The 26953-nt window shown below is 37.2% G+C and overlaps 1 protein-coding gene across 2 annotated transcripts in view; it reads left to right on the top strand.

Annotated features, from left to right (window-relative positions):
- The window catches only part of LOC306867568 (nuclear factor 1 A-type-like), a 131985-nt gene that overhangs the window by 98789 nt on the left and 6243 nt on the right, over positions 1 to 26953 (top strand). For both annotated transcript variants that reach the window (XM_079413310.1, XM_079413309.1), the window contains 3 exons: positions 13651 to 13829; positions 15159 to 15324; positions 15579 to 15670. In XM_079413310.1, coding sequence (XP_079269436.1) covers positions 13651 to 13829; positions 15159 to 15324; positions 15579 to 15670 — 437 coding nt within the window. The remainder of the gene's footprint in view (positions 1 to 13650; positions 13830 to 15158; positions 15325 to 15578; positions 15671 to 26953) is intronic.

The raw sequence follows: 26953 nt of genomic DNA, 5'->3' as shown, positions 1-26953 counted from the left end.
CCGGCTCTACAGGCACCAAAATGCCCCCCCTCATACCACACCCAGAGCTCAATCGAAGAACGCAGCTTCCTATATGGTGTCTAGCTGGTCCAAACGTGGTCATTAGTTGGTCCAGATGGACCATTGGCTGATGGACCTCATTTTGACCTGGTAGAACATGTTGGTCAGGCTAGATAGGTTTGGTAGACCACCTTAGACCAGCAACAAACTAGCTATCTGGGGCTGGATGTTGCAAATTATCATATCATAATTGAATTAAAATGATTTATTCTCAAATTTTAAAATAATTGTTTAATAATGATGTTAATCGTTCTCGTACATCCACAAAACCACATGAATTAAGACACTTTCTCCAAACCTCCGCCCTACAACTGTTGAAACGTATGAAAGATGGAGATTAATTCATCTGAGATTAATTAAAACAAACGTTAACAAAATAGCATTCTGACAACATACTAATCGATAATGAACGAGAATTTAGCGACAGGCTAAGTGCTAATGATGGACAGGCAATCAAAGTGACTTCAGATTAACTAAAATATCAGTAAGTCAAAATGAACGCTAACGAAATAGCGACAAGCTAACTGCTAATGATGTTGAATTTGAATTGAACTTGAACAATTGGTTTCAACTGCCCTGTGAACATGAAAATATGATGGACGGGCAACCAAAGCAATTTCAGATTAGCGGTACCTAAAATATTGATAAATCAAAATTAACGCTAACAGAATACTGTAGCATTCTTGCGCGACAAGCTAACTGCTAATAAAATTTAATTTGGTGTTAAACTTAATCGATTGACTTTAACTACCCTCTGAACATGCAAAATGATGGACAGGCAATGAAAGTGACTTCAGATAAGCAAAAATATCAAAAAGTCCAAATTAGCGTTAAAAGTAGAATTCTCGCTTGACAAGCTAACTGCTAATGAAGCCGAATTTGGTGTTAAACTTGAATGATTCGCCTTAACTAGACAGGCAATCAGTGTGACTTTAGATAAAGTAGAATATTGATAAGTTAATGTCTAAAGTGTTGATGTACTTAAGAAGGATTAGCGATAGCTAATGTTCTTTTGATGCTTTACAGCAGCCTTTGACAGTGAGTGAGTGTATGTGTGTGACTTAACCCCATGTTTGTCTTCTCATCCTATTATCCTTCGTTCCCTTCGCTTTTCCACTACTTTCTGTCTGTTTATTCTGTCATCGACTCTCTCTCATCTATGTCATGGTCTCGGGTGAGTAGAGTTTGGGTTACTCTGGGCTCCACATTCATCTGATGAGTCCGTCCCAATGACACTGTATGTTTCCACTCCGCTCTGTCTTCCACCGCTGTCAGCGTACTCATTGAAATTGATCTTCTGAAGCATTCTGTGCTGAACTTGTGAGTGTGAGGAGAAAATGAGAACAGCTGAATGGGGAATTTTTGCACTCGGTGTGTGTGTGTGTGTGTGATGAATGAAGACTGGAAAATATTGGTAAGCTGTGCTAAATGTGCTTGATGGCTTCTTCTTTAAAATCTTTCATCATATTTGTATTGAAGTAGCAACCATCTCCTCCTGGTTTCATTGACCTCTTCATTGACCTTTCCGTGACCTGAAGTGACCCTTTTAAATATCAAATCCTATCTCTAATGGTCATTGATCCTGGGAAGAGATGCTTTCTTTCTTTCCATCTTGTTTTCTCTCTCTTTCTTGCGCCTGAAAGGGGAAGGAGTCTGCGAGGGCTGGAGAAACCAAGGATGACTTCTAATCACTCACATGCACACAGAAATGCACCAAAACACATTCACCTGCGCATTTTACCTCCCCATATCTAAAAACAAGTTAGATATAAAGCAGATAACTGCAATATATCTTGTTGATAGTGGAACACCTTGAGCTGTGTGTGGTTATTATTATAATTATTATTATTATTATTCAATTTAATATTATTATAAATGTTTTGTTTGTAATATTAATGGGAAAGGCACTCAAACATTATTATGTATTAATATTAACATTGATATTGTTTTATTTAGGAAGTTCTATGCAGTAATATTTTAATGTTTAATATTTAATGATAATAATAATTTAATCATAATTAATTATTATATATAAATAATTATTATTTTCAATGGAAAAATGGCACAAAATATTTTATTAATAAAATTAACATTAATATTAAGGATATTCTGTGTTGCAATATTTCAAAATCTTAAAATAATAATGCAGAACAGAATATAATAAATAATATCAATAGTATTAATATTAATAATAATAATTTTAAATAATATTTGGCGTGTCTGTCCCTCCAATCTCATTTTTTTTAACCTTCAAATTTGTATTTATTTTTTATATATTATAAATATTATAATATTTTAAATATATTTCTCATTGAGAAAGTGTACATTTGGTGGGCACTGGCAAGTGGATCCGTATAAAATTTTAAACTGATTAATAAACATTTGAACATTTGCAATTTCATAATTCTGGACTGAAATGCCGTAAGTTTAAAACTTTTAGTCTACTTCTGTGCACCATCAAATACACTGTATAAACAGTATATTTGATGTAAAATCTCTCTAAATAGACTCATTTAACTATAATTGGCTCATAATAAGTGCAGTGGCCTCCGTGTAAGATCGGAGGCTGTGGGGGGCATCCCACACACCAGTGCTGCTTGTAATCAGAATGAGATGTGTGGACAGAGCGAGGAGAGTGAGGGCCGCCGGCTAAAACCATTAATACAGCTTTAGCCACACATGATTGAATTGCACTGGTTAAAGTCATTTGCTAGCGTCTGGATGAACTTGTTCCTCCGGGGGTGGTGGGGGTGTGAGTGGACTGCTCTCAGGGAGAAATAAGACATAAGACCAGCGCTTATATCCTGTCCCAGTGCAGAAGAATGGACTAAACGCTTTGACCGGGTGACAAATGGGCCAGCAGTGCCTCCTAATTGCCCCTTCTATTTGCAGTTCATTCTTATCAATTTGCATTCCTAACCTCAAGCGGCTAATCGGCCATGGGTTTTCCTCACGTCTGTCTATTTTTACCCCAGAGCGAGAGGTAGAGTGAAGCGAGGCAGTATGGGAGCACTAATGCCAGAGGGAGGAGTTGAACTAACGTGGCTGAGCATGCACTAACAGACTTCAGTCATTCTCAGTTAGCTCATGTTAGCCTGTGCATCTGAACTGTTGCTCGCATTAACCCCTGCCAAAGCACAGCCGCCTGGCAGACTGTGAATGTGAATACTGTGTGCTTTGCATCCCTAACTCCTCTTCCCTCCATATCTGTTCAGCTTTCTCTTTCTTTTTCTCCACCACATCCTGTTTCACTCATTGCTACGTCATTTCATCCCGCTAGCCCATGGGTAAGGTGCATAAGATACTTTAAAATTGGCCTTATGGTTTTGTTTTCACATTTTTAGGCACCATTTTTACCATTAACAACTAACCTTGCACTCATCGCCACTAATTTGAACCAACTGAAAAACTTTTAGTCCTTTAAAGGAATATTACGGGTTCAGAGCAAGGCTCAACTACACAGCCCCTAAGGAGACATGGTGATGAAAAGAAAAATTATATTTCAGTGCTTTTGCGTTTTCACTAAAGTAATGCATTCCCCTGAGAAACATTGCATTCACTCCCAAAAGTGTTGCATTCCCCAAAGAAGCTTTGTGCTCACTCACAATGTTTTTGCATTCTCTCGCAAGTATTGCATTTCCTCAAAAAACTTTGCATTCGCTCAATATATAGAAATATAGCCTTCCCACCTTGTATTATTTTCATCAACACAACATTTTGGGAACGGATGCAAAGTTTCTTGGATGAAAGCAAAAGATTTGAGAGGAAACGCAAAGTTTCGTGAATAAACACAAAGGTTCTTTGGGAAACTGCAAAGTTTTGCAAAAAAACGCAAAGTTTCTCTGTGAAATTACAAAGTTTTGCAAACAAATGGAAAGTTTCTTGGAGGAACGACAAAGTTTTGTGAGCGAACACAAAGTTTCTCTGGGAAACTGCAAAGTTTTGCGAGCGAATGCAAAGTTTCTTGGGGAATGCAAAAGTTTTGCAAGCTAGCGCAATTTTCATGGGAGGACACAAAAGTTTTGCGATTGAGCACAGTTTCTTGGGGAAATGGCAAAGTTTTGCAAATAAATAAAAAGTTTCTCTGTGAAACTGCAAAGTTTTGTGGGCGAACACAAAGTTTCTTGGGAAAATGGCAAAGTTTTGCGAGCGAACGCAAACTTTTTTGGGGGAACGCAAAAGTTTTTAAGCAAATGCAAAGCTTCTCACAGAACACAAATGTTTTGCGAGTTACCTCAAAGTTTCTCATGGGAACACAGGTTTTGTGAGAGAACACAAAAGCATAACAATATCAGTATATTTTTTCCACATTACCATGCCTCTTTAGGGGTTCTGTATTCAACTGATAGCATTTGTGGCATAATGTTGATTGCCACAAGAAAAATTCCAACTGTCCCTTGTTTTCATTAAAACCAAAAAAAAATGCACCCACATTAATTCATCTGTTAAAACTAGTTTATTATTTGAGCTCTAAAGCTCTTTCAATCATTTTTACTTATGTTTAAGGGGTTTAACATATTGTCACATTGTTTACGTCTCTATACATTGAGTATCTTAACAATTACAATTTGGCCCCATTTACTTCCAATATAAGTGCCTCACTGTAGCCCTGATTTTTAAAAACAAGGGACAATTGGAAATTATATTTTAGTGGTGATCAATACTATGCTATCAAATAAGCTTGTACTAAACCCGGAATATTCCTTTAAGCTCGCCCTCGAAAGTCTGATTGGATTTGTTTTTACATGCACAAACTTACACAGAAGATGCATAACGGTTACTTTTATTTTGAGAAAAGTCATGCCTAGTGTGCATGTCTGTTGGCATCAAGACATCAGTACACTATATAGTCACGTGAACTTGCACTGCACTGGAAGGGAATCACCGTTCGGCCCCATGTAGTGTATCCTGTGCCACCCGCTGGGCCTCACAGTCTCCCCTGCTGTCTTGACCCCCATCCACTCACCCACCCAAAAAAACCACCCCAACCCTCCTATCCACTCTCTCTCTTTTGCGCCAGCCTGTATCTCCATGACCTTGCGTTATTAAATTGCACTTATCAATCATTCTTGCCAGGGATGCCATCGCCTACCACATTAAAGAAGTCAGAGAAGTCTGGTTTCAGCAGCCCTGTGCCTTCGCAGACCGCTTCCCCTCGAACGGCATTCACACACCACCATCGACCTGTCATTACAGGACCCAGAGGTGAGGTCCCAACACCCCACCCTCCTCCAACTGCACCACTCTTCTTCCCCAAGCTCCTTATCCCAGCCAGCAGTTCTCCCACAATCCTTCAAATCCCAGTTTCCTTCACACCCCACACTGTCCCCTTGTAACACTAGACCGGACGAGCAGGAACCTGAAGTCTGAATGGACTTTGTATGAAGCGGCCTTCACACTGACAGCGATTTGTAGCGTCAAAGCATCCAGACGTTTTTACAAGTTGGAGATGCAAATAATTTGAGTAGAGTTTAGCTTTATGCAAATGAGCAGGAACACGGTGTGGATGTGAACTGGGATTTTATTTATTCACAAGCTCTTGATTTGATTTGATTCTCATTAGAATCTGATTCAGTTCAAATTCAGTTCTGATTCAGTTAGATTCAGATTCATATACGATTCATTTAGGCATATTTCAATTACAATGTCTCTCAGCTAATGCTGTAAATTATACAGCGATCCTAGGTACATTACAAAACGATTCATTTTAAAAATGAGCAACAAAGCCCAAAATTGGAGATTCAGTTGCCATTTAATTAAATTTATTTATTTGAATTTTATAATCAGCACAACCAAAAATTACTCTGTGAAGTTTTAAGTAAACTTTTAAATGTATTTCTTGCCTAAAACTAGTATTTTATTAATGTGTAATTATAAAAAAATGACATGTTCACACATTTATTATATATTCATATATATATAATTATACTTGTCACAATAAGCAATGTAATTTAAATTCTACTTCAATTGGTTCGCAAAGTTTTTTGATTTATTATATCTATTTATTTTATTTGTTTTTGTTTGTTTGTTTCTTTATTTATTTATTTGCTTGCTGACTTTATTTATTTGCTTGCTTTTACTAAAGTAACTAAAAGTAAATGAATTAAAAGTAATTCAGTAAGCGACATTGGTTGTGCTGTATGTTTTTGATATACTAAAAAGAGCTAGTCTTATTTTTGTGTGTATTTTGATTTGTTTTGTTTAAGTGTTTTTCTCTCAGTATTTTTGCTGCCAGTGTGAACTGGGCTTGAGGCAGTGCAGGTAAAAGTGAGGGAGAGATATATTTGTTACATTCAGACACTTGTTGACAAATACACTAAGGACATGAGGGCGGTGACTTTACGAGTGCAACCCGCAGTGTATCGCCTCGTCCGGCTGCTTGATTTACATGTGTTTAATGTAAACACTTAACCGGATCTCTGAGTGTGACTTACACATGGCTTGGTTTTCCCAGCAAATGAGGCTTTATCAGACAGAGGCCTGGATCAGGTTATCACGACCGTATTGTCACTGGCTGTGAATGGTTTTGTCATAGATAAGGATGGTTTTTAATCAAACACAAAGACGCGCAGTGAGCGACTACATCATAGCCTACAGCTGATAGCCTATGTTTGATCAATTTAGCCTTCTCATATCATCACGACTTGCCTAAAATAAAATCTATAGATATACTAAAACAGCTCAAGTATATAACAAAGTTTAAATGTTAAACCTGCGCTATAATAATAATGTGCGCTAGCCTATATCTCAGTTTGTGCGGAGAGTGGAAGCTAAAACGCGCTCTGCTGGACATGGAGGCACCAGCAAACACTTGCTTTGTTTTCAGTGGAAACAAATTAAAATAGCCTACGCCGTCTTTTTTGTTTTTATTTATTTTTTGATAAAGGTAAGAGTAATACATCATTCGGTCTACTTGTATTTGTGTGCACTCACAATACAAACAAAAGGAAGGTAGTTCTTTTATAAAACAAAGAAAACAAACGTGCTTTCTGCCGTCTTGAACAGGAGCGCTTCACAAAAATGAACCGAAGCTGAGCGAATACATGCCTCACAGACATGATACATATATCTATAGAAAGCTTTAAATTATTACTTAACGAAATAAAAAAATCGAAAACAAAAACTCTTTTATTATGATCTTAATCATAATCAATAAAGATGCATTTCTCTCTAAAGGCGCGTCTAATGAGGAGACGGCGAGTCAGGATCAGCAACTTCTCCTTACTTCAATATCTCCTTACTATTTCCCGCAGACACATTCATGGTTATGTTTGCTCGGGTTTTGCAGCAAGCTTTAGCCTGTTGCGTGCATTTGAACACAGAACTATTCAGCTGCGCTGAAGTCACTTGCGCACGCGCGGGACACTAAACACCATCGAGCTGCTCTCAGTCGCGGCACGGTCTCGTATTGTTTCCAACAGCACAGAATTTTTTTTTCATCACTAATCGATGGATGTCTACAATATAAAAATAAGGAGAAACCCAAAACAGGCCCGAGGCCCGGCCCGCGTCTGGACTATGACGTAAAAAATTGGCCCGAAGCAGGGCTCTATTCCATTGCATATTCAAAGCACATTTTGCCTAGTATTTGACAACCTCTGTGCAAAAGTAAAGGCTTGTGTGTCTTTTTTTGCCTTTTCTCTGTTATTAATATTCTTCATTTGCTGGATGTAAAGCCGAACGGATCACAGAATTGTTACGAAGTGCCTGTTTCCTGCATCAGTTACTTTGAATATTTTGAAGTAGAAACCACAACTTAATTTGTGAGGCTATTAGTATTAAATCACGCTTGGAAGTGGTATCGCTGTCATCGCTTGTCGCCCCTTTAAGAGTACTTCTTAAAAGCTAAATCCATGAATCTATGATTGATTTAAACAGCCTCCCTCTTTTTCGAGACTTTAGTCAAACTCGGTTAGGTGGGGCGGTCGGAAAACTTATTTTTCTAAAACCATTAAACAATATTTAAAACCATCTAAATCTGTCCTCCCTTTCAATTGACCGTGCCACTTCGTAACACTTGCTCTTCCCTCTTTATTCAAACTGGGTGAAGTGAAGACCTGTTGCATAAAAAAAAAGCCTTTATTATTACCTTAGTTATTATTTTGATAATCCACCATTCAATGAAAGTTGGCAGCAATGGGCCGGTGGGGAAAAAAAGGTTGTGGAAAGCCAAAAAAAAAAAAAAAAAAGATCAGTGAACCAACACGATTTGCAAAGTGGAACTAATCCGGAGCCTTTTCTATTACGCGCGGGTGGCAGCACAATGGCAACAGAGGAGCCGCGCTCAACCAGCTGCTGGAGTCTGCCTCCTTTTCAGCGCATCATTATCATTTCCATATTTGCTTTGGGAGGTATGTGTCTGCTGGACCCCCCTCAGACGAACTTGTAGGGCCACCCACTACCTCTGCGTCCGGCCTGTGCCTCTTTTGCCTAGATCTATCTATCTATCTATCTATCTATCTATCTATCTATCTATCTATCTATCTATCTATCTATCTATCTATCTATCTATCTATCTATCTATCTATCTAGTCTAACTGTCAGTGGTAATAAATTTCATTTCCATTAAAATAATTATGTATATTAGTATACTTATGTTTATAATAATATGCTAATTATTTTATGTAAATATTAGTTGTTAATAATTGAATTAATAGGTATAAGTATTTATTATTAGTGATTAGTAATAAAACAATAAGTAATAGTAATACATGATAAAACAAATAATAAATAATAAAACAAATGGTATAATTTATAGTTAAACAAATATTATAGACTACACACATTTACAGAACACATTAGGAAATATATCATTTTTAAAAACAAATTATCTTGTTGCAGTTGGCTTTTTTATTTATTTATTTATTATTAATTTTGTTTTGTTTACTAATTTTTTTTTTTTTTGGCCTCATGTAACTATATCAATGTAACTGTATAACTATAATATTGCTTCATGGTCAGCTGTATTACATTTAATTTACATTGAAATAAACTAAAATAACTAGTATATTTCAATATGTGAATATACAAATGTAAATATTTAAAATCATTTATACATATAAATCACTGTATTAAATAAATATGTAATAAAATATGTATTATTAATAATGAACAAAATAAAATAAATAACTATAAGTAATAATATTAAAACATAATATATAATAAAATAATTGAAACAAGTACAACCTATAATAATTTAACCTTTTAAATTTGTGTTTGTATTGAATCCTGACATGCATGAGTAACAGAATTGTCCTGAAGAATGGCTGAAGTTCAAGTCTGCTATTTTTTTTCTGCTGTTACTCATAGTCAGAGGCTTCTGTAAATATTTAGTTTACACCTAGGGTGATGTTTCAACTAAGTTTAATGGTGCAGAGCCTAAGGCTGAGATTTGCGGCCCAGGTTCTCTTTGACCATTAACACCATTTGATGCCGCATGTTTTTGAACATGGTGGCGCCACACTTGTGAGAACACCATGCTGGTTAATAAAGCACAAAGAGAAGTCATTTCTAAGGATCAGACTCTTCTCCTGGGGTTCCCATGATCTCCTGGTGTCTATAGTGAAGACACGGCTGCTCTCGAAGCCTCTGTTCTCAGTCTCACGCTTGTGTTCTGGTATTAGCCTCATCACCACCCCTTTTTAATTCATGACGCTTCTTTCAGCTCATCAGTGGGGTTTTCCGCATGCGCTACATGAATATTAAGGCGCAGGAGACGGTGTCTCGCATTTAGCGGAACAGGGAAACATTGAAGACGGAAGAGTTGACAGGCCTTGAGAGTGAATTATTTCATCCAGCGGCTTTGACAACTCGAGACACGGTCAAACTTTGTTTACTTGCAAATTTCCGTCCAAATAACCCCCATTAAATGAATAAGAACATGACAAGGGAGCAAGCTATTTAAGTAATTGGCTATCGTTCCACAACACTTAGATTCTGTCAGCGAGTGAAGAAAAAAAGTGTTTTTTTCCTCCTCACTAATTCACTGGGGCAATTTGCATAATTGAGACGGTAGGTTTCGCTGTAGCTGACGTAAGCTGGTTACCAAACCTGTAACGCTGATCTACGGTTTGTTTGGCTCTAGAGAACCGACTCCGTGATGATTTAAAGGCAGAACAGGTAAACGTTTGTCCTCGGGAGGGCGAATGATTGACGATATTTGAAAAATTGTTTTGTTTGGCGAGGAGAAACGTCACGAAAGGCATCCAGTCTCAACATGTTGTCTCCAGATAGATGTGGCGATGCCAGTTGGACCCACTTCTTAGAATAACGGAGCAGAAACCATATGCTGCTCAAGTGTTTCATTAAGTCAGCTCTTGGATTGCAGCTAGCATCCGTGAATTTCATGGAAAAGGCCGTTTAATGCCATCTCAGGGCCAGTGGGTTTCCAAGTTCTGCTCTGGCGCTGTTTTATGAAAATATAATTTAAATTTAGCTTGTATTTTGTCATGTCATGTTAATTTTTTTCTATTTGATTCTAGTAAACAAAAATAACATTTCAGCTGATGAAAATTAAACAAAATATAGATAGATGGATGGATAGATAGATAGAAATATATACTTTTTCATAAATATTCTAAATTCTAATAAATTAATATAAATATTCCTCAAAAACCATATTGTTCATATTATGCAGTTTTTTTTCTCATCATCACATTTTCATAAATATTTTATATATATATATATATATATATATATATATATATTAATGTAAATAAGTGATCGATAGAAATATAATTTTTTCTTAAATATTATTAATTAATAATATTATTAAATCTAATGAATGAATATTAATGTTCATCTAAAACATTAACATCATGCTGTGTTATCTTTTCTCATGGTGACATTTTCATAAAAATTATGACTTATATTCTATTAAATGGATATATTAGCACATTTTGGCCAACAATTAAAATGTTGTGCTCTTTGGAAAATTAATTTTTTTGAGCTTTAATTTCAGTGTGCTGACATTTTTTCTCTTTTTTTCTTGCACATTTTTCAAATCCATTGTTATTGACAAAGTAACAAAACAACAACGTAAGAACACTTATTGGTACTGACGAGATGACTTGGCTAGCAGTTTTTGTGTATGCTGGTTCTGAATGTGTGTGTTTTTTGCGAGAGTGTCGTCCACTCAAATCCTGACTCAGCCTTGTAAAGGGTGTGTCTCAGCGGGGTTCGGTCTCTGCGGCAGCGCCTTGGGCTAATCCAATCCGCCAGGGACGGTAAAGACGCCGCATGCGTGTCTTCACATCTCCTTCATAAAAGTTTGCATATTACCCCCAACAGAAAGAGCAGGGCCATGAAAAGACGCCGTCAGGAAAGGAAAGACGGAGAACGACACCAAAAGAAGGGCAGGAGGGAGTCGTCCATTCCATTATTACTGTAAATACAATGGCTACATCGAAGCCCCAGCGTCCAGAGTTTCCAGTCACCCTCTATTGACAGAGCCATAAATCAAGGCCAGAGCTAAGTGAATTACTGCAGCAGGGGGCTGTGGTTTTAACAATGTTTATGTAGTATCAGCTTACCATCTCTCCTGAAAGAGAGCGAGAGATTGGAGAGGGTGAGTGCGGAGTCTTATTAACTCTACTGCGATACATCACGGCTTAAAGACCCTGCGCTGCCGCACATCCCAGGTATTATACTAATAACCAATAACCGAATATTACCTCTATTAAGAGCCACCTAATTAGATTGTGCCGGTTACAATTAAATACTTGATAAGGTTCGATCCATTAAAGGACTGTCAGTCCCAGAGCACTCCGAAGGCCTGCCAGCAAGGTGCGAGAGAGAGCCGAGGACCGATGCGTCACCGAGACATTTTAATAGTAGCATCGGTCGTAATGACGCTGGATGAAAAAGGATCTGGCGCCCGTTATGGTACCAAGTACCGCGCTCTTTCGCTCTCTGTCAGTGCTCGTGCGGTTTTCAAGTGTTGTTGACTGAACAGCTGGTTGTTGCGTGCCTACCCATTGTTATGAACAGGTGCATGCATTGTGTGCGAGTGTGCGCTGTCACGGACCTTCTGAGTTGGAGTAGATGCCATTTTTAATTTGATTTGAACAGCGACATGGCCGTGTGGGATAAAAGTATGGCCTGTGTAATACGGTGGAAAGGCTTTCAGAAATAAATTCATTCAGAAAATTAGTATTTGATCTTGAAACCATTTCACAGCCTGTTCTTAAGTGTTTCCACAGTTATTAGCATTGTAAATCTAGCATAGTTTTTATATATTTTTAGTTTGAAAAAATGTAGCACACATTTAACGCACTCACCATACTTTGTATTTTATTACATTGGCATTAAATCACAGGAAACAGTTTAACACTGCTGTAGCAAATATTTCTAATCCAACAGCTGAGGGACCAACATATTTTCTCAATATTTTTTTCCTCCTTTGGAAAGTCATAGAAATGCTATCATGGATTTTTGTTTTGCTGTTGGTGCAAATGAGAAAACAAATATATGTATTTGTCGTAGTTTGTTCACCACTATAGAAGTTTACACAACTATGATGACTTCTGCTTCTCAGAGCCCTGGAAATGTGAAAAGTGTCCATTATTTACTCCCCCATATGTTGTTCCAAACCTGGATGATGTACTTTCTGAGAAACCCAAAAGAAACCTCTCTTCCTTGCAGTTTACTTACTTACTTACTTACTTTTGTCATTTAGCAGACGCTTTTGTCCAAAGCGACTTACAAATAAAATCAGTTAAAATCAATGTTGATCCAATGTTGTTGTTTTGGACCCCATTGATATTCATTGTTGAACAGTTGAAACATCTTCACAATATCTTCAAAATATCTTCTCACCCTCATGTCATTTCAAAACGGTATGCCTGAGTAACCCAAAAGTAACATTTCATCCTTACAATTAAAGTCAATGTTGCTCCAATGTTGTAGTTTTGGATCCCATTGACTCTCATTATATAGACAAAAAGTTGAAATATCTTCACACCCTCATGTCATTCCAAATCTATTTGACTTAATTTCTGAGAAACCCAAAAGTAACCTTTCATCCTTACAATTAAAGTCAGTGTTGTTCCAGTGTTTTTGTTTTGGACCCCATTGACTTTAATTATATGCGCAAAATCAGTTGAAACATCTTCAAAATATCTTCTCACCCTCATGTCATTCCAAACCTGTATGACTTAATTTATGAGAAACCCAAAGGAAACCTTTCATTCTCACAATTACAGTGCTGTTCTTCAATATCTTCTTTTGAGTTCTGGGAAAGTCAGTCATACAGGTTTGGAATGACTTGAGGTTGAGTAGATATTCAACAGACTTTATTTCTGTCCATCACAGCCTCATTTTTATTTCTATTAAATCAAAACAGTGTCCATTCTCACTAAAATCCCTCTGCGTCCCCTTGTGAACGTGTATGTGTGTGTGTGTGTGTGGCTATTTTGAACCAGTAAGCCCATAAAAACACTCCACCTTTGTGTGTCTATCCCCATCTGCATGAGCAATCCAACCAAGCACAAACCCACCACAACATCCACATCCTTTCTTCACGGAGTCCCTCTTCTCCATCCTTCCACTCCGTCGTTTTCTGACCGAGCTCCTCTGTTTGTCTCTTTGCAGCGAGTCCTCATGCCACGCCGTCAAGTCTTCATTTCCCGACGTCGCCAATCATCCAGCAGCCCGGCTCGTACTTCTCCCACCACGCCATCCGCTACCACCCCCAGGAGACGCTCAAGGAGTTTGTCCAACTTGTCTGCCCTGACAGTGGTCAGCAAGCTGGACAGGTGGGCTTCCTTAACGTAAGAAGGAGCATTTTTGTACATACATACACACTCCTACTACTTTCTTATCATGTTTTGTATCCATATAAACACTTAGTTGGCTGGATTGTCTTGTTTTTGTGATTTTTTTTTTTTAGTTTTTGTTTTGTTTTGTTTTGTTTTGCTCATTTGTGCAGTGCAGTTGATGCTAGAAGCATACGTACAACAGGATGGATAGAAAGATTATATACGAGAATAGCACTTGTACCCTAAACTTACTCCACTCAAGTATTTCTAGCTACACATGGTCCTAAATAAATTCAGTTCATTATGCAGGGCATTCTTAATGCTGCCACAAAGGGCACTATTGCAGGCATTAGAGAAAACGGTCTTCTTTTATAGTAATTGTTTTTTTAGGTAAATTACTGTAATGGCAGACAGTATCTAGTATCTTAAAGCAGTTGAAGTTAGTTAATGTAGACATCCGAAGCTAACTCTAGCACCCCCTGTACTGATGTTTATTACTGCACATTAAAATACTAAAATACAACAAAAAATATAAATTTTTCATTATATATTTAATTGTATTTATTAACATATAATGTACATTTTAATATTTGAAATAAATATTATGTATATATCATAAATATGAATTTTGAAGTCTCAAAACAAAATCAAAAGCATGTATGTGTATGTTAACAATATTTAACATTTAGCCCTTTAAACTAAAAATTACTTGACACCACACATATATATTGTGGATATATATATACTGTATATGTATACAGTATATATATATATATATATATATATATATATATATATATATATATATATATATATATATATATATATATATTAATTGATGAAATTAAATGAAAAAATATATGTAATATAAATAATATATAAATATGAATATATAATATATATTTAATATCGCGATTAATCGATTTGGCAGCACTATATTGTGTGTGTGTGTGTGTGTGTGTGTATATATATATGTGTGTGTGCGTGTGTGTGTGTGTGTGTGCATACATGTATATGTATATTCTCAAAACTATAAATGTGAAAATGTGATACAGAAATCCCAATCCTTTTGAGAGGTTGACCCAGCTCTGGCCAAACTGCTGTGGCCCTGACGGCCGGAGGAGAGACAGCGAGCAGTTTGGGTCATAGATTATGAACGGTGAAGTGCGCACAGCAGCAGATTTTTATTTATTTTTTATGGCTTGGAGCAGCGAAAAATTGCTGAGCACATTCTCCTGACGCGCACGTGTGCGATACTTCTATTGTGCCTGCTGGTCATACGTGTTCGGAAGTTGATACTCGGAGTGTGTTCATGTTTTTTTCTGTCCTCTTTCTATCCAGCCCAACGGGAGCAGTCAAGGGAAGGTGCACAACCCGTTCCTGCCCACCCCCATGTTGCCGCCTCCTCCACCTCCCCCGATGGCGCGACCCGTGCCCCTGCCCGTGCCAGACTCCAAACCTCCCTCCACCTCCACCGAGGGTGGCGGCAACTCCCCCACCTCACCAAGTGAGTACTACGGCTCATCACCTGCCGTCACACACACTCAACACTTGATCCCGAACATAAAGTGTCTCGGGTTTCCCAAGCATGTGAAAGCTTATCTTCAGTGTTTTTTCATAATGAATAGAATTTCCCATCAAACATGCGCAGTGTCCGTATCAAGCCTTCCTCTCAACAGCTGTACTGATCTCGATGCAATATTGATATTCATTGTTTGTGTGTGTGTGTGTGTGTGTGTGTGTGTGTTTAATTCGCCACAGCCTACTCCACACCGAGCACGTCTCCCGCTCAGCGCTTTGTCAGCGTGGGCCCCAGAGATCCCAGCTTTGTAAATATTCCTCAGCAGCCTCAGGTGAGTACACATGCACAGATCCGCCGAATCCCTGAAAGTCCATCAAGAGTGCTTGTTGTCTGTCATTATAGGCTTTCAGCGCTGTTATGCCAGCTCATATAACTCCCTCGCTCGCTGTGAGTGCTCATAGCTGATTTATTGTGTGTAATTGGCATGTTCAGACTCTGATTCAACGGCACGGTGGCCGCAGCCTTGATTTATACCCTCACACACATGTACAATCGCTTGCATGCTACAGATTAGTTGTTATATGGTACAATTTATAATTTGACATGGCTGTTACAACATTTGGCCACTTTGAGGTTGTCAGGATCAGCCAATAACTGATAAACGGGCTGTTAATCTTTAACAACATTTACGCAACGTTTATTCAACATTTACTCAAGCATAAACAATTTGTAATGACTCGTTCACACCAAGAACAATAACTATAAAGATAACGATATTAGCGTCCACACCAGCGTCTGATATCGTCTGTTTATTCTAAGTGCACACGCGTCTGCCGCTTTAAATTCTCAAGCGCATTACAGCAGGATGGATTCTGATTGGTTGTCAATGTTTTTATCGTTCATCAGCCGGAAAAAATTATTCTGAAAGTGATTCCAACGATATCGTTTCTCTGTGCCTTTATCGTTATAGCTGTGGTGTGGACTCTGCTATTCTTTAATATTAAGAATGATTTTTAGAACTGTATCTTTATCGTTATCTTTATAGCTTGGTGTAAACAGGCCTTTACAGTAGAAACTGGTGCAAGAAAATTCTAGATCTTTTAGTTCTTCTCATGCTTGTTCCCAAGTTAGTTCTGTGTTGAGTTTATGTTGTTTAAACACTCATTCGTTTTTTGGTTTCAAATGATTAATGCAGTTTGTGCATTAGGCCTTTAAAGGGATAGTTCACCTAAAAATAAAATCTTTGCCATTAGTTACTCCCCCTCATATCGTTCCAAACTTGTATGAGTGCTTGTATAATGCTGGTAATCAAACAGTTGTTGGTCCCTTTTGACTTCTATAGTATTTCTTTCCCTACTATGGAAGTCAATGGGGACCAACAACTGTTTGGTTCTTCAAAATATCTTCTTTTTTGTTTAACATAAGAGAGAAATTGTACAGGTTTGGAACACCATGAGGGTGAGTAAATGATGACAACTATTCCTTTAATACAGAATGACTTCTGAGGTGGTCAGGATCAGCCGATGTTCAATATCAAACAAGTTGTTAAACTTCAGCGAACATTTACGAAACGTTTACTCAATATTTACTCAAGCTTAACTGTTTCGTGATACAGAAAATACTTAATTTAATTACAAAATACAAATTACTGAGAAAAAAATGATAATTGTTTTTTTAATTACAGTTACTTTTGAAAACGATTACAAAGGGGGTAACATCTGAATATTTTCTGTAAAAATCTAGGATATGAATAATATTCATATGTTGCTTTGTCTGTATTTGATGCGCTCGATGCCTCCTGCCATGTAAAGTTCTTTATGTAAATCAATGCTATTCTGATGAACAGAAATTTAGAAAAGTAATCAAAAGTAATCAAATGCAATCAGTTTACTTTAATAAAGTAATTGAAATATTGACATAGTTACACTACATATTACATTTTAAATAGGGTAGCTTGTAATCTGTAACCTATTGCATTTCCAAAGCAATTTCCCAAAACTGGTCATTTCTGTATAATAGTGTTAAATGTTGAGTAAATGTTCATTTAAGTTAGTTTCATGTCAAAAAACATTTATACACTTAACTAAAATTTATGATTGTAATTGCGTTAGATATAAGATATCAAACCAGCTAGCATTTATTTTAAAACTAAAACAACATAAACACAAATTTCAAGAAACCTTCTCATATAAAGTAGGTATCAAGTGATCAAACAATACATATTATACTAGTCTGTAGTTATCAGGCTGTGCATAAGGCATTTAAAACTCATATCGCGCAAACGCTACTATTAATATATTCAGAAATGGACATCAGGATCACCCTGTTAATGTAAATGAACTTGTGTTTGTTTTTTGCAGTCGTGTAAATAAACCTTAATCGTCACACACACATATCTACAATGACAAATACAGCCTGTACAGCCACCTGCACTTGCACAAACAGACAAAAAAAGAGCACGTTACCTCTGTAAACGCAGCTATAACACACCAACAACACACACACACAGCTGCGACGATACCACGCTCATAGAGAAACACTCAAGACTGGATTGGATCAGATTGTGTGTGTGTGTGTGTGTGTGATATGTCCGGAGGCCTGCAGCAGCCTCCTATCGATTTATTGACTGTGTCGCAGGCCGCAAGACACGCATCCCCCAGTAGAATGGAGGCAGGTGTTTGTCAGGCCGGCTGGGAGGGGAGCGGGGGGTTGTTATTATTTATTGTTTGTATTTATTTATTACTCCTGCCCGCCTCTGCCTCCCCTACTCTCTCTCTTTCTCTCTCTCTGTCCTTCTCTCTATCACCTTTTCCTCTCTCCCTCCCTTTTTTCTTTCGAGCTCAGGTGGTGCCTAAGGATCAGGCTTTCTATTTGTTTATCTATCTATACTTAAGATTGCTACCACTACTTATCTGTTCTTATGCTTGTTGCCTATTTAGGGGTTGACAACTGGAGTTGTTATAGTTTTGAAAAAAAAAAAAAAAATCCCTTTTGGCTTTATTGCTGTTTTGTTAGTTTTTCTTTAGATAGTTTTAATAATAATTTAATAATAATAATAAGTTAAAGACCCTAATGTAATGCTTTTAAAATATGAATTCATTTATTTATATATATATATATATATATTACATATTCATTTATATATTAATATTAATTTTATATATATATATAAATAATATTTAGTACAATAATTATTACATAATGTATATTTATATTAAAAATATTATATAATAAGTATAATATATCTATATGGTGTGTGTGTGGGGGGTCTCTGCATTTTTGTTTTGTTTTATGCTCCAAGGCAGTTCATTTGGAGTTTATTGTTGTTGTCGTTTTGTAAACTTGAGTTTTGGTTTTTAGTATAACGAAAATATTTTTTTGTTTTTTTGTCGTACTAGTTTTGTTTGTAACACACTAACACTCTCAAACAGTCACTTTTGTTTCAGTTCCCTTTTTTCCTGTTTGTTTATTTATTTGATGTTCAAGCCACTTCATTTTAACATCGTAAAACAATGTTCTCAAACAAATAATCAGACTTTGAACGCCTTAATTGTTGCAAGCAGGTGCAAAGAAAAACACTTGTTTTGTGCTTGTTTTGCTTTGCACAGTACTTATTTTAATTCAATATACAGTAACTTTACAATTTTACTACATATCTGAAGTTGAAGTTTAGGCCATAACTTTGGTTTTTAAATAACAATGAGGATATTTGCAAGCTATTTTTTGTCGTTCTGTAGAAGCGAGGGTAGTGATACTCTTAGATCAGCTGCGAGAGACATCTTTTGTCACCCACTGTGTCAGTGAACTATTTGAGGCTCTGTCTAGCCAGACAGTGATTGGACTGTGAGTTTATATTAAAGCACTGTATGAGTCTCAGACTGGCCATATTGACGAGCCTGTGACCCCACGGCAGGGTTCGGTCGCACCATTTCATTGGCCTCATAAGCTGGTAAGGACCACCCTGGGGCGGGCAGGACAAAAGTTACCCACGGTGGCCGGCGTGTTTCGGGGGGTGGGGTACAAAAGAGAGCGAAAGTGACGGGCAGATGAGAATGATGTGACCCTAACTGTAAACATTCCTAGCGGCCCGGCCATGGTAACCAGGCAGAGAGCGAGAGACGGGACAGTATGATGGAGGGGTCTGCCGTGGGAGGAGGGGATGGGAATGAAAGAAAAGGATGGTAGGATGGTGGCTGCACCCTCAGGGGTTTGCTGCCATGGGAGCTGTTGGCGCTCGCCCTCTCAGATGGAGAGGTTGGCACCACATGCAGAGATATACGGACGCGAAATTGGGACCTGAAGCGTCATGCCTGTACAAACAGAGGGGCCATTTTTTTTTAGCCTAAAAGATTTAGAAGGCAACTTAATAAAAAAAATTAAATTTTCTCAATTAAAAAATTTTCTCAATTAAATTTTTCATTAGAATTTGTTTTTTTATAATTATCAAAAAATGATAAGCTTAGCAAATTAAAAGATCAAAGAATTCTTTGCATTTTCCTTTTGCATATAATAGTTTAAACTAGAGTTTTTATTATATATTTCTAAATATAAAATAACATTTATTAATAAACCTATTGATAGAGAGATGGTTTTTATATATATATATATATATATATATATATATATATATATATATATATATATATATATATATATATATATATTTATATATATTTATGTATATACATACACACACACACACACACACACATATATATATCTATATATATATATAGATATATATATACATAGTTTTAAAATTTATATTATATACATATCAAATGTTTTATGTGCGTGTGATTTGGTACGCATTATGTACAATATATAATTACGTACAAATTTATAAATGCATTATTTATTATGACATTGTATATCATGTATGTTATAGATGTAGATCAGAATAAATTATATATATATATGTATATATAATTAGTAATAATAAAGTACAATTTATTCACAATCTTACAATTTAGTATTCTACACACATATATACTGTGTGTGTGTAAATATATATATATAAAACAAACAGACTTGATAAGTGTAAAAACTACAAAACAATATTATATATTTTTATAATATTTGAACCCTGATCTGCTTGCTTGCTTGACAAAACCCAAACTCAGTCAATACCGATCAATAAATCAGAAAAACTACAAACATACACATACACAGGCTCGTATTCTGCATTTAATTGCGCAGCGTACAGGGACTGTAGCCTGACCCCAGTCCTGAAGCGGTGCAGATATAGCAATGATTCATAAACAGCGTTTTTAATCAGAACGCGCTGGGAGGAACTGAGTGTGATGGGAAGAGCAGATAGGCACCGCAATGTGACACACACACACACACGCAGTAAATCGGCCCCATAGAGGCTGAGATGAGAACGCCGGCACCCTTGGCTTTTATTTGCTTCCTATAAACGTTAGCATGCGGGAGAGATAACATCAGTAATTGACTCTTGTCCTCCACGTCAATTTGCCATAGTTAAGCATCTGCGGAGAAGTCCCCACAAAACACGCCTAACGATTATTACTCTAATTCATAATAAATGTTCATTCCAGAGACAAAGAAACCTCAAAAGCCTGCAGGGAAGGCAATGCCTCCTTAATAGTGTTGTTTAAACAAATTTTCGCCCACGTGCGTTTCCTCCCAAAGCCAGAAGAGGGCAGCGTGCCAGACTGCTGGACACACAAATTAATTACCCAAGATTGATTTCAGCTCTATGCTCCGTGTCACACCCCAGAAAATCACAGGCTGCTGTTTCTGTCAGAGCATATACACACTTCCGCAAATCTGAAACGGGAACGAGAAGAGCGACCGTTTCCCACACACCTGCGAACAACGCCACTCCTCCACCGCTCTAATAATAAACAACATGAATATGTTTATATCCCCCTCAGGTGTGAGCTGTTTGTTTGGGGTCGTCTAATGGACTGCCGCGCTCCGTTTTCTTTTTTCCCCTGTAGCGTCTGATGGCAAAATGTAAATAAATAATGTAGTAAATGTCTGCGGGGTCCCACAGGGATCTGTAATACGTGGCTGGGCGGTTTGGGTTTGAGATGGCTTTTATAAGCACTGCTCTCCAGACCCGGGCTGGTTTGCATTACATGAGGCTGAATTCCTCTGAGATGACACTCATCCTCAGGCACTTTAGCGCGGCTGCTGACTCAGCACTCCTCTGTCCTGATGAGATTACTCCTGCCATTGACAGCCAGTTAAAGGACCAGACCAAGATTGCCAGCCCCCCGCTTCTGTCGCTTTCTGATCATTCTTCCTTTATCTCTACCACCTGACTTTCTCGTCTTTCTCATTCCTCTACGCAATCGCCCCAACTTGTTTCACTCCCACTTGGTTTTAAAGGGAAGATCTCTGGCATGTCGTTGTTAAATCAAACCTGTGTGATTTAAAAGAGATATTTTGAAGAATGTGCTGGTTGCATGTGAATGAACGAGGATTGAGGTTTTCGTAAAAAAAAAAAGTGGTCCATATGACTCGTGTTTTCTGAAGTTTCGCAATACTTTTGTGTAAAGAAACAGATTGTTATTCACTGATAATCTTCCACTCCAGTGAGCTGGTGAGTCCAATTCAAGAAATAGTCATTTACTAGTTTAGTTAAGTGAATTATTCACTGGTTTATTGAACTGAATCAACCGATTCAATAAAAAATCATTCAGTTTATCATTCAGTCCAGTTTTGTGAACATTTTTTATTATTAAAATTAAATATTTCATTAAAATATCATTATCCTCCCCTATATATAGGTTGATGATTCAATCAACCTATATATAGGGTTCAATAAACTGATTCAATAAAGAGATCAAGTTCAAACAAATGATCTGTTATCAAATCATTCAACCTAGTTTTATAAACTGAATCAACTGATTCCCTGAAAAGATCCAGTTCAAAGAATGAGTTGTTCACAACTCATTCAAACTAAAAATAAACTGAATCAACTGATTCAATGAAGATATCCAATTCAAACAAATTATCTGATAACAAATCATACAAACTAGTTTTATAAACTGAATCAACTGATCCAGTTCAAAGAATGAGTTGTTCACAAATCATTCAGACTCTTTTTTTCCTAACTGTATTAACTGATTCACTGGAAATATCTCATTAAAACAAATTAGTTGTTCACAAATCTTTCAGACAGGTTTTGTGAAGTGTTTTGTGAACATTTTCACAAATCATATATGGTAAGCTATTTTTCTGAACTGCATCAATTGATTCAATCTTCTTCTCGTATGAGACAGCATTATATAATATCCCCTAGTAGCCGTAACCACTCCCTTGTGGAAGGCCCAGGATGACAAAGGTTCAAGTCCACGGGTGGACAGAAGTTGGGGCACTTGTCCATCAGGTGTTGGGCGGTCTGCTCCGGAGCACCGCATTGGCAGGCAGCTGACTGCCGCGGTCCCCAGCGGTACATGAATGCACCAAAGCGACCAACACCAGTTCACAGACGATTCAAGGACACCCATTCTTTCCTTGGTAGCTCAGCGCCAGGTGGTAGGGCTGTGTTAGGGGCTATGTTTTAGATGTGCAGGTCAGGACACCTGTTGCCAGTCGGTAACCCATGATTCATAGATGTCAAACTGTGAATTCACTAGCTGCATGTCGGGAGAATCGATGACGTGACTTCAAGTGTTGCTGACCCAGAAGATTCGACTACTCCACTAAATCATGGAGCAGATGGCTTGAAGATGTTAAGGCCTTGGTGACAAGAGTATGAGTGTGGTGTTCTATGCAAAGAGGTGCTGGGGCAATGCCTGAGAGCACAGGAAAGAGTTCAGTTCTGTTGTGCGAAGGCATCCCGTAATAAGCCTCATGGTGTCATTCAGTGTTATATCCCATTTCTTTATGTGGGAGCTGCTGCACCATGCAGGGGATGCATATTCCGCAGCGCTGTAGGCTAGTGCTAGTGCGCTGGTTCGTAAGGTGGAAATACTGGCGCCCCATGATGATCCGGCCAGACGGCGTAGCAGGTTGTTTCTAGCAGACACCTTTGCACATAGTGCCTTGAGATGTTCTTTATACGTAAGTTGTCTCTCCAGTTTCACGCCAAAATAGGTTGGTGTGGCGCTGTAAGGGAGAGGTGTGCCATCAAGATTGATGGTAAGTTGATGGTTAGCTTCCTTGGTGTTCAAGTGGAAGGCTGTGATAGTTGTTTTTGTTTTTCTCAACTTAAGCCGCCAGGACCTCAAATAAGTTGCCAGCTGGGTCATGTCTGCTCTTAGTGTGTTCTCTAATTCAGACCAGACTCTGTCGGAGTGAAGGAGTGCAAGATCTTCAGCATAGCCGTACTTTCTAGATATTGTTTGGGGAAGATCACTGATGTAAAGGTTGAAGAGCATGGGTGATAGCACCGAACCTTGGGGGACACCATTACGAAGTCAGGGAGGTCTGCTAGTCTGGTCACTGCTAGTCTTAAGGACAAAGGAGCGGTTTGCCAAGATTTCACAGATGAAATGTACCATGTGTCGCTCAGGGATCATCCGTAGTAGCTTCAGGGTTAAGGCCTGGTGCCAGACAGTATCATAGGCTGCAGTGAGGTCAACTAGAATGACTCCCGCCTTGTGACCCTTTTCAAAGCAATTTTCGATGTTGTTTGTTAGCTTAACAACTTGGTGCACTGTGCTCCGCCCGCGGTGGAAGCCCGCTTGCTCTTTGGTTAGCTGTTTGTCAATTATAGGTTCCAGTCTGGCAAGAATCATTCGCTCCAGGAGTTTAAAGGGGACACAATTGATTCAATGAAAAGATCCAATTCAAAACAATGTCTTGTTTATAAATCATTCAGACTAGCTTTATGAACTGAATTAATGGATTCACTAAAAAAGGTCTGATTCAAAATAAAGATTTTTTCTCATTTCTTCTAACATTTTCACAAATCAGACTATTTTATGAACAGAATCAACATATTCCCTGAAAAGATCCACTTGAAAAGAATGGCTTGTTTACAGATCATTCAGACTAGTTTTGTGAACTGAATCAACTGATTTACTGTAAAGATTTGATTCGTTCATACTTCAGGTTCTGGTTTTGGTTTCTCACACAAAGTTAGTGTATGACTTGGAATATATCTCATGAGTCATATGGATCATGTTCATGATACCTTTACGGTCCTTTTTGAAGTGTGAAGTCCCCATTCATTGTTCATTGTAGTGTTCGAAATTGTCTTTTGTGTTCCACCAAATATAAAGTCAGTAATACAGGTTTGGAATGACACGAGAGTGAATAAACCAGAATTTTTTTATTTTTGGGTGAACTATCCCTTTAACTGAGTTTCAATCTGTCTCTCAGTCTATTAACCGTTACCGTTGCATTTCATTTCCTTTCTCCTTCCTTTTCCTCCCTCTGAAGTCTATTTCTGCATGTCTTACCTTGTATCGCTCTAGCAGATGTGCTGCACTGTGTGTTTGGTGTGTGTTATTTGCATGAGGTTCCTCCACTCCGCCCCTCTCCTTTCCCCCACATTAATACAGCTTTCACCTTGAAGGCTTTCAAACAGGACACTAAGACTATTGATGGGTAGACTACAGCTATCTATCCGTCAATTACAACTGCTGATGTACGTCCTTTAAAACCCAGCCCACTCGTGCAGAGAGCTCGGATTCATTTTATCCTATCTATCTATCTATCTATCTATCTATCTATCTATCTATCTATCTATCTATCTATCTATCTATCTATCTATCTATCTATCTATCTATCTATCTATCTATCTATCTATCCACATTCTGTATTTTTATTTTAAATTATAGGTAAATAAGTCTATATATAATTTTGTGTGTGATAAAATTAATAATTTACAATTTAATACTGATAAAGAATATTCGTTATTAATTTAAATAGTTTTTATATTTTAAATATATTTGCATTTATTTATAATTTACACAGTTATAAACAGTATACATATATTTTTGCAATATTTTAGTGTGTGTAATATTTTAGTGTGTGAACCACAATATATTTTTAAATATAATAATAATAATTATTATTATTTATTTATAATATACATATGATTTAATAAAAATATTTAAAAATGCAAAAAACCTATATATATATATATATATATATATATATATATATGATGAAACTTCAAAACCTTTTACATCCTTGCATCACTACCAGAATTGAAATGAACTGATTCACAGTGGTTTCTGATTCTCTCGTGTAAGTGCGGTTCTCCCCTACAGCCAAGTGAATCACAAAAGCTCAAATGAATCATTAAAAAGAGCCGGTTCAAAAGTACAATTCATTTGGGAAATGAACATCTCAAAACCCTACAACAGCCCTCTGTGACTTCACATGGCTAATGCTAACCGCAGGCCACAACGTCATTGTAGCTGCATGGAAATGACTTAATCCTGTACACATCCTTCCCGCCAAAGGGAACACAAGCGGTCGAGTGTGTTGACTCTGTGTGGGTGGCTTGAAGCTCCGTCCAAACAGAACCTTTAGGAAAAAGAAACGGTCCATTAAGATGGCGCTCTGAGACGATGTTTGTATGGTTGTTTGAACGAGGTATCGTAGAGTCGTACGAAGTTAGTCAGTGATCGTGGATCACTTCGCGTGCGGCCCGCAGGGCGTCTGGCTCTCCATCGCACAACTGTTTCATTTGTTTTTTCCGCTGAATCTTACTTTTTCACTCCTGATCTCGCTCTCTTCTTGGGCCTGTAGTGCGATTCGGTCTCCTGACAGATGAAGGTGGTTGAATCCCACAGTCTGGGATTGTCATTGTTTTTCACTCTTCCAGAGGAACTATCCCACAGTGCATCTGTTCTTGTTTGGAAGTGATCCTTTTACACTTGATATTTTATTCCGTGTACATTTTTACACCGTTCTAGGTTCTGTCACCCCTAATTAAATCTTAACATCATCCATTAGTTGAGAGTCTATAAAACTGATCCGGATGTGTGTGAAACCTCTTTAATTCCTCTGGCACGGCGTTCCACTTCACCGCAAAGGACTTTTGAGGACTTTTTTGAGCTGAGAGCCAATGAAAAGATTTATTAGTGCTGCTTGCTAAAGCAAGAATCATCATTATTATTGATAATACTAAGGGTTAGGGATTTGAACAAAGCCATAAATATAGATCATCCCACAGTTTATGCTATAAGCAAGTTTTGTGCTACAGATTTTTTTTTTTTTTTACACTATTATGCATTATTACTTATCTTTTGAACTGATAAATGACTTTTATAGGTGTCCAAAGAGTAGCAATCATTACACCACTGGATGTTCAACAGGAAAATTAAATTAATTATTTGAATGTTGTTTGCATGTATTTTTCATAGTTACAATAATTTGACATTTTAATGTTTTTGTATAAATTGTTCACTATTATTTAATGATTTTATTAATACATTATTATTATTATTATTATTACTATTATTATTATATTCACAGTGCGTTTTATTAATTTACTTAAATATGTTAGTTTTGTACTAGTAAATTATTATTAATATTGTTAATTAAAACAATAATAATCAAAATGCATTGTATTGTAGTATATTGTTAAAGTTTTTTATATTTGTTTCACCACTAAATAATAATAATAACAATAATAAATATTTATTTATTATTATTATTTACAGTGAATTTTATTGAT

Source organism: Barbus barbus (assembly GCF_936440315.1).
Source record: "Barbus barbus genome assembly, chromosome: 49".
In the NCBI taxonomy this organism is placed as follows: domain Eukaryota; kingdom Metazoa; phylum Chordata; class Actinopteri; order Cypriniformes; family Cyprinidae; genus Barbus; species Barbus barbus.
Note: the sequence above shows the minus strand (reverse complement) of the source record. Positions and strands in the feature narration are given on the sequence as shown.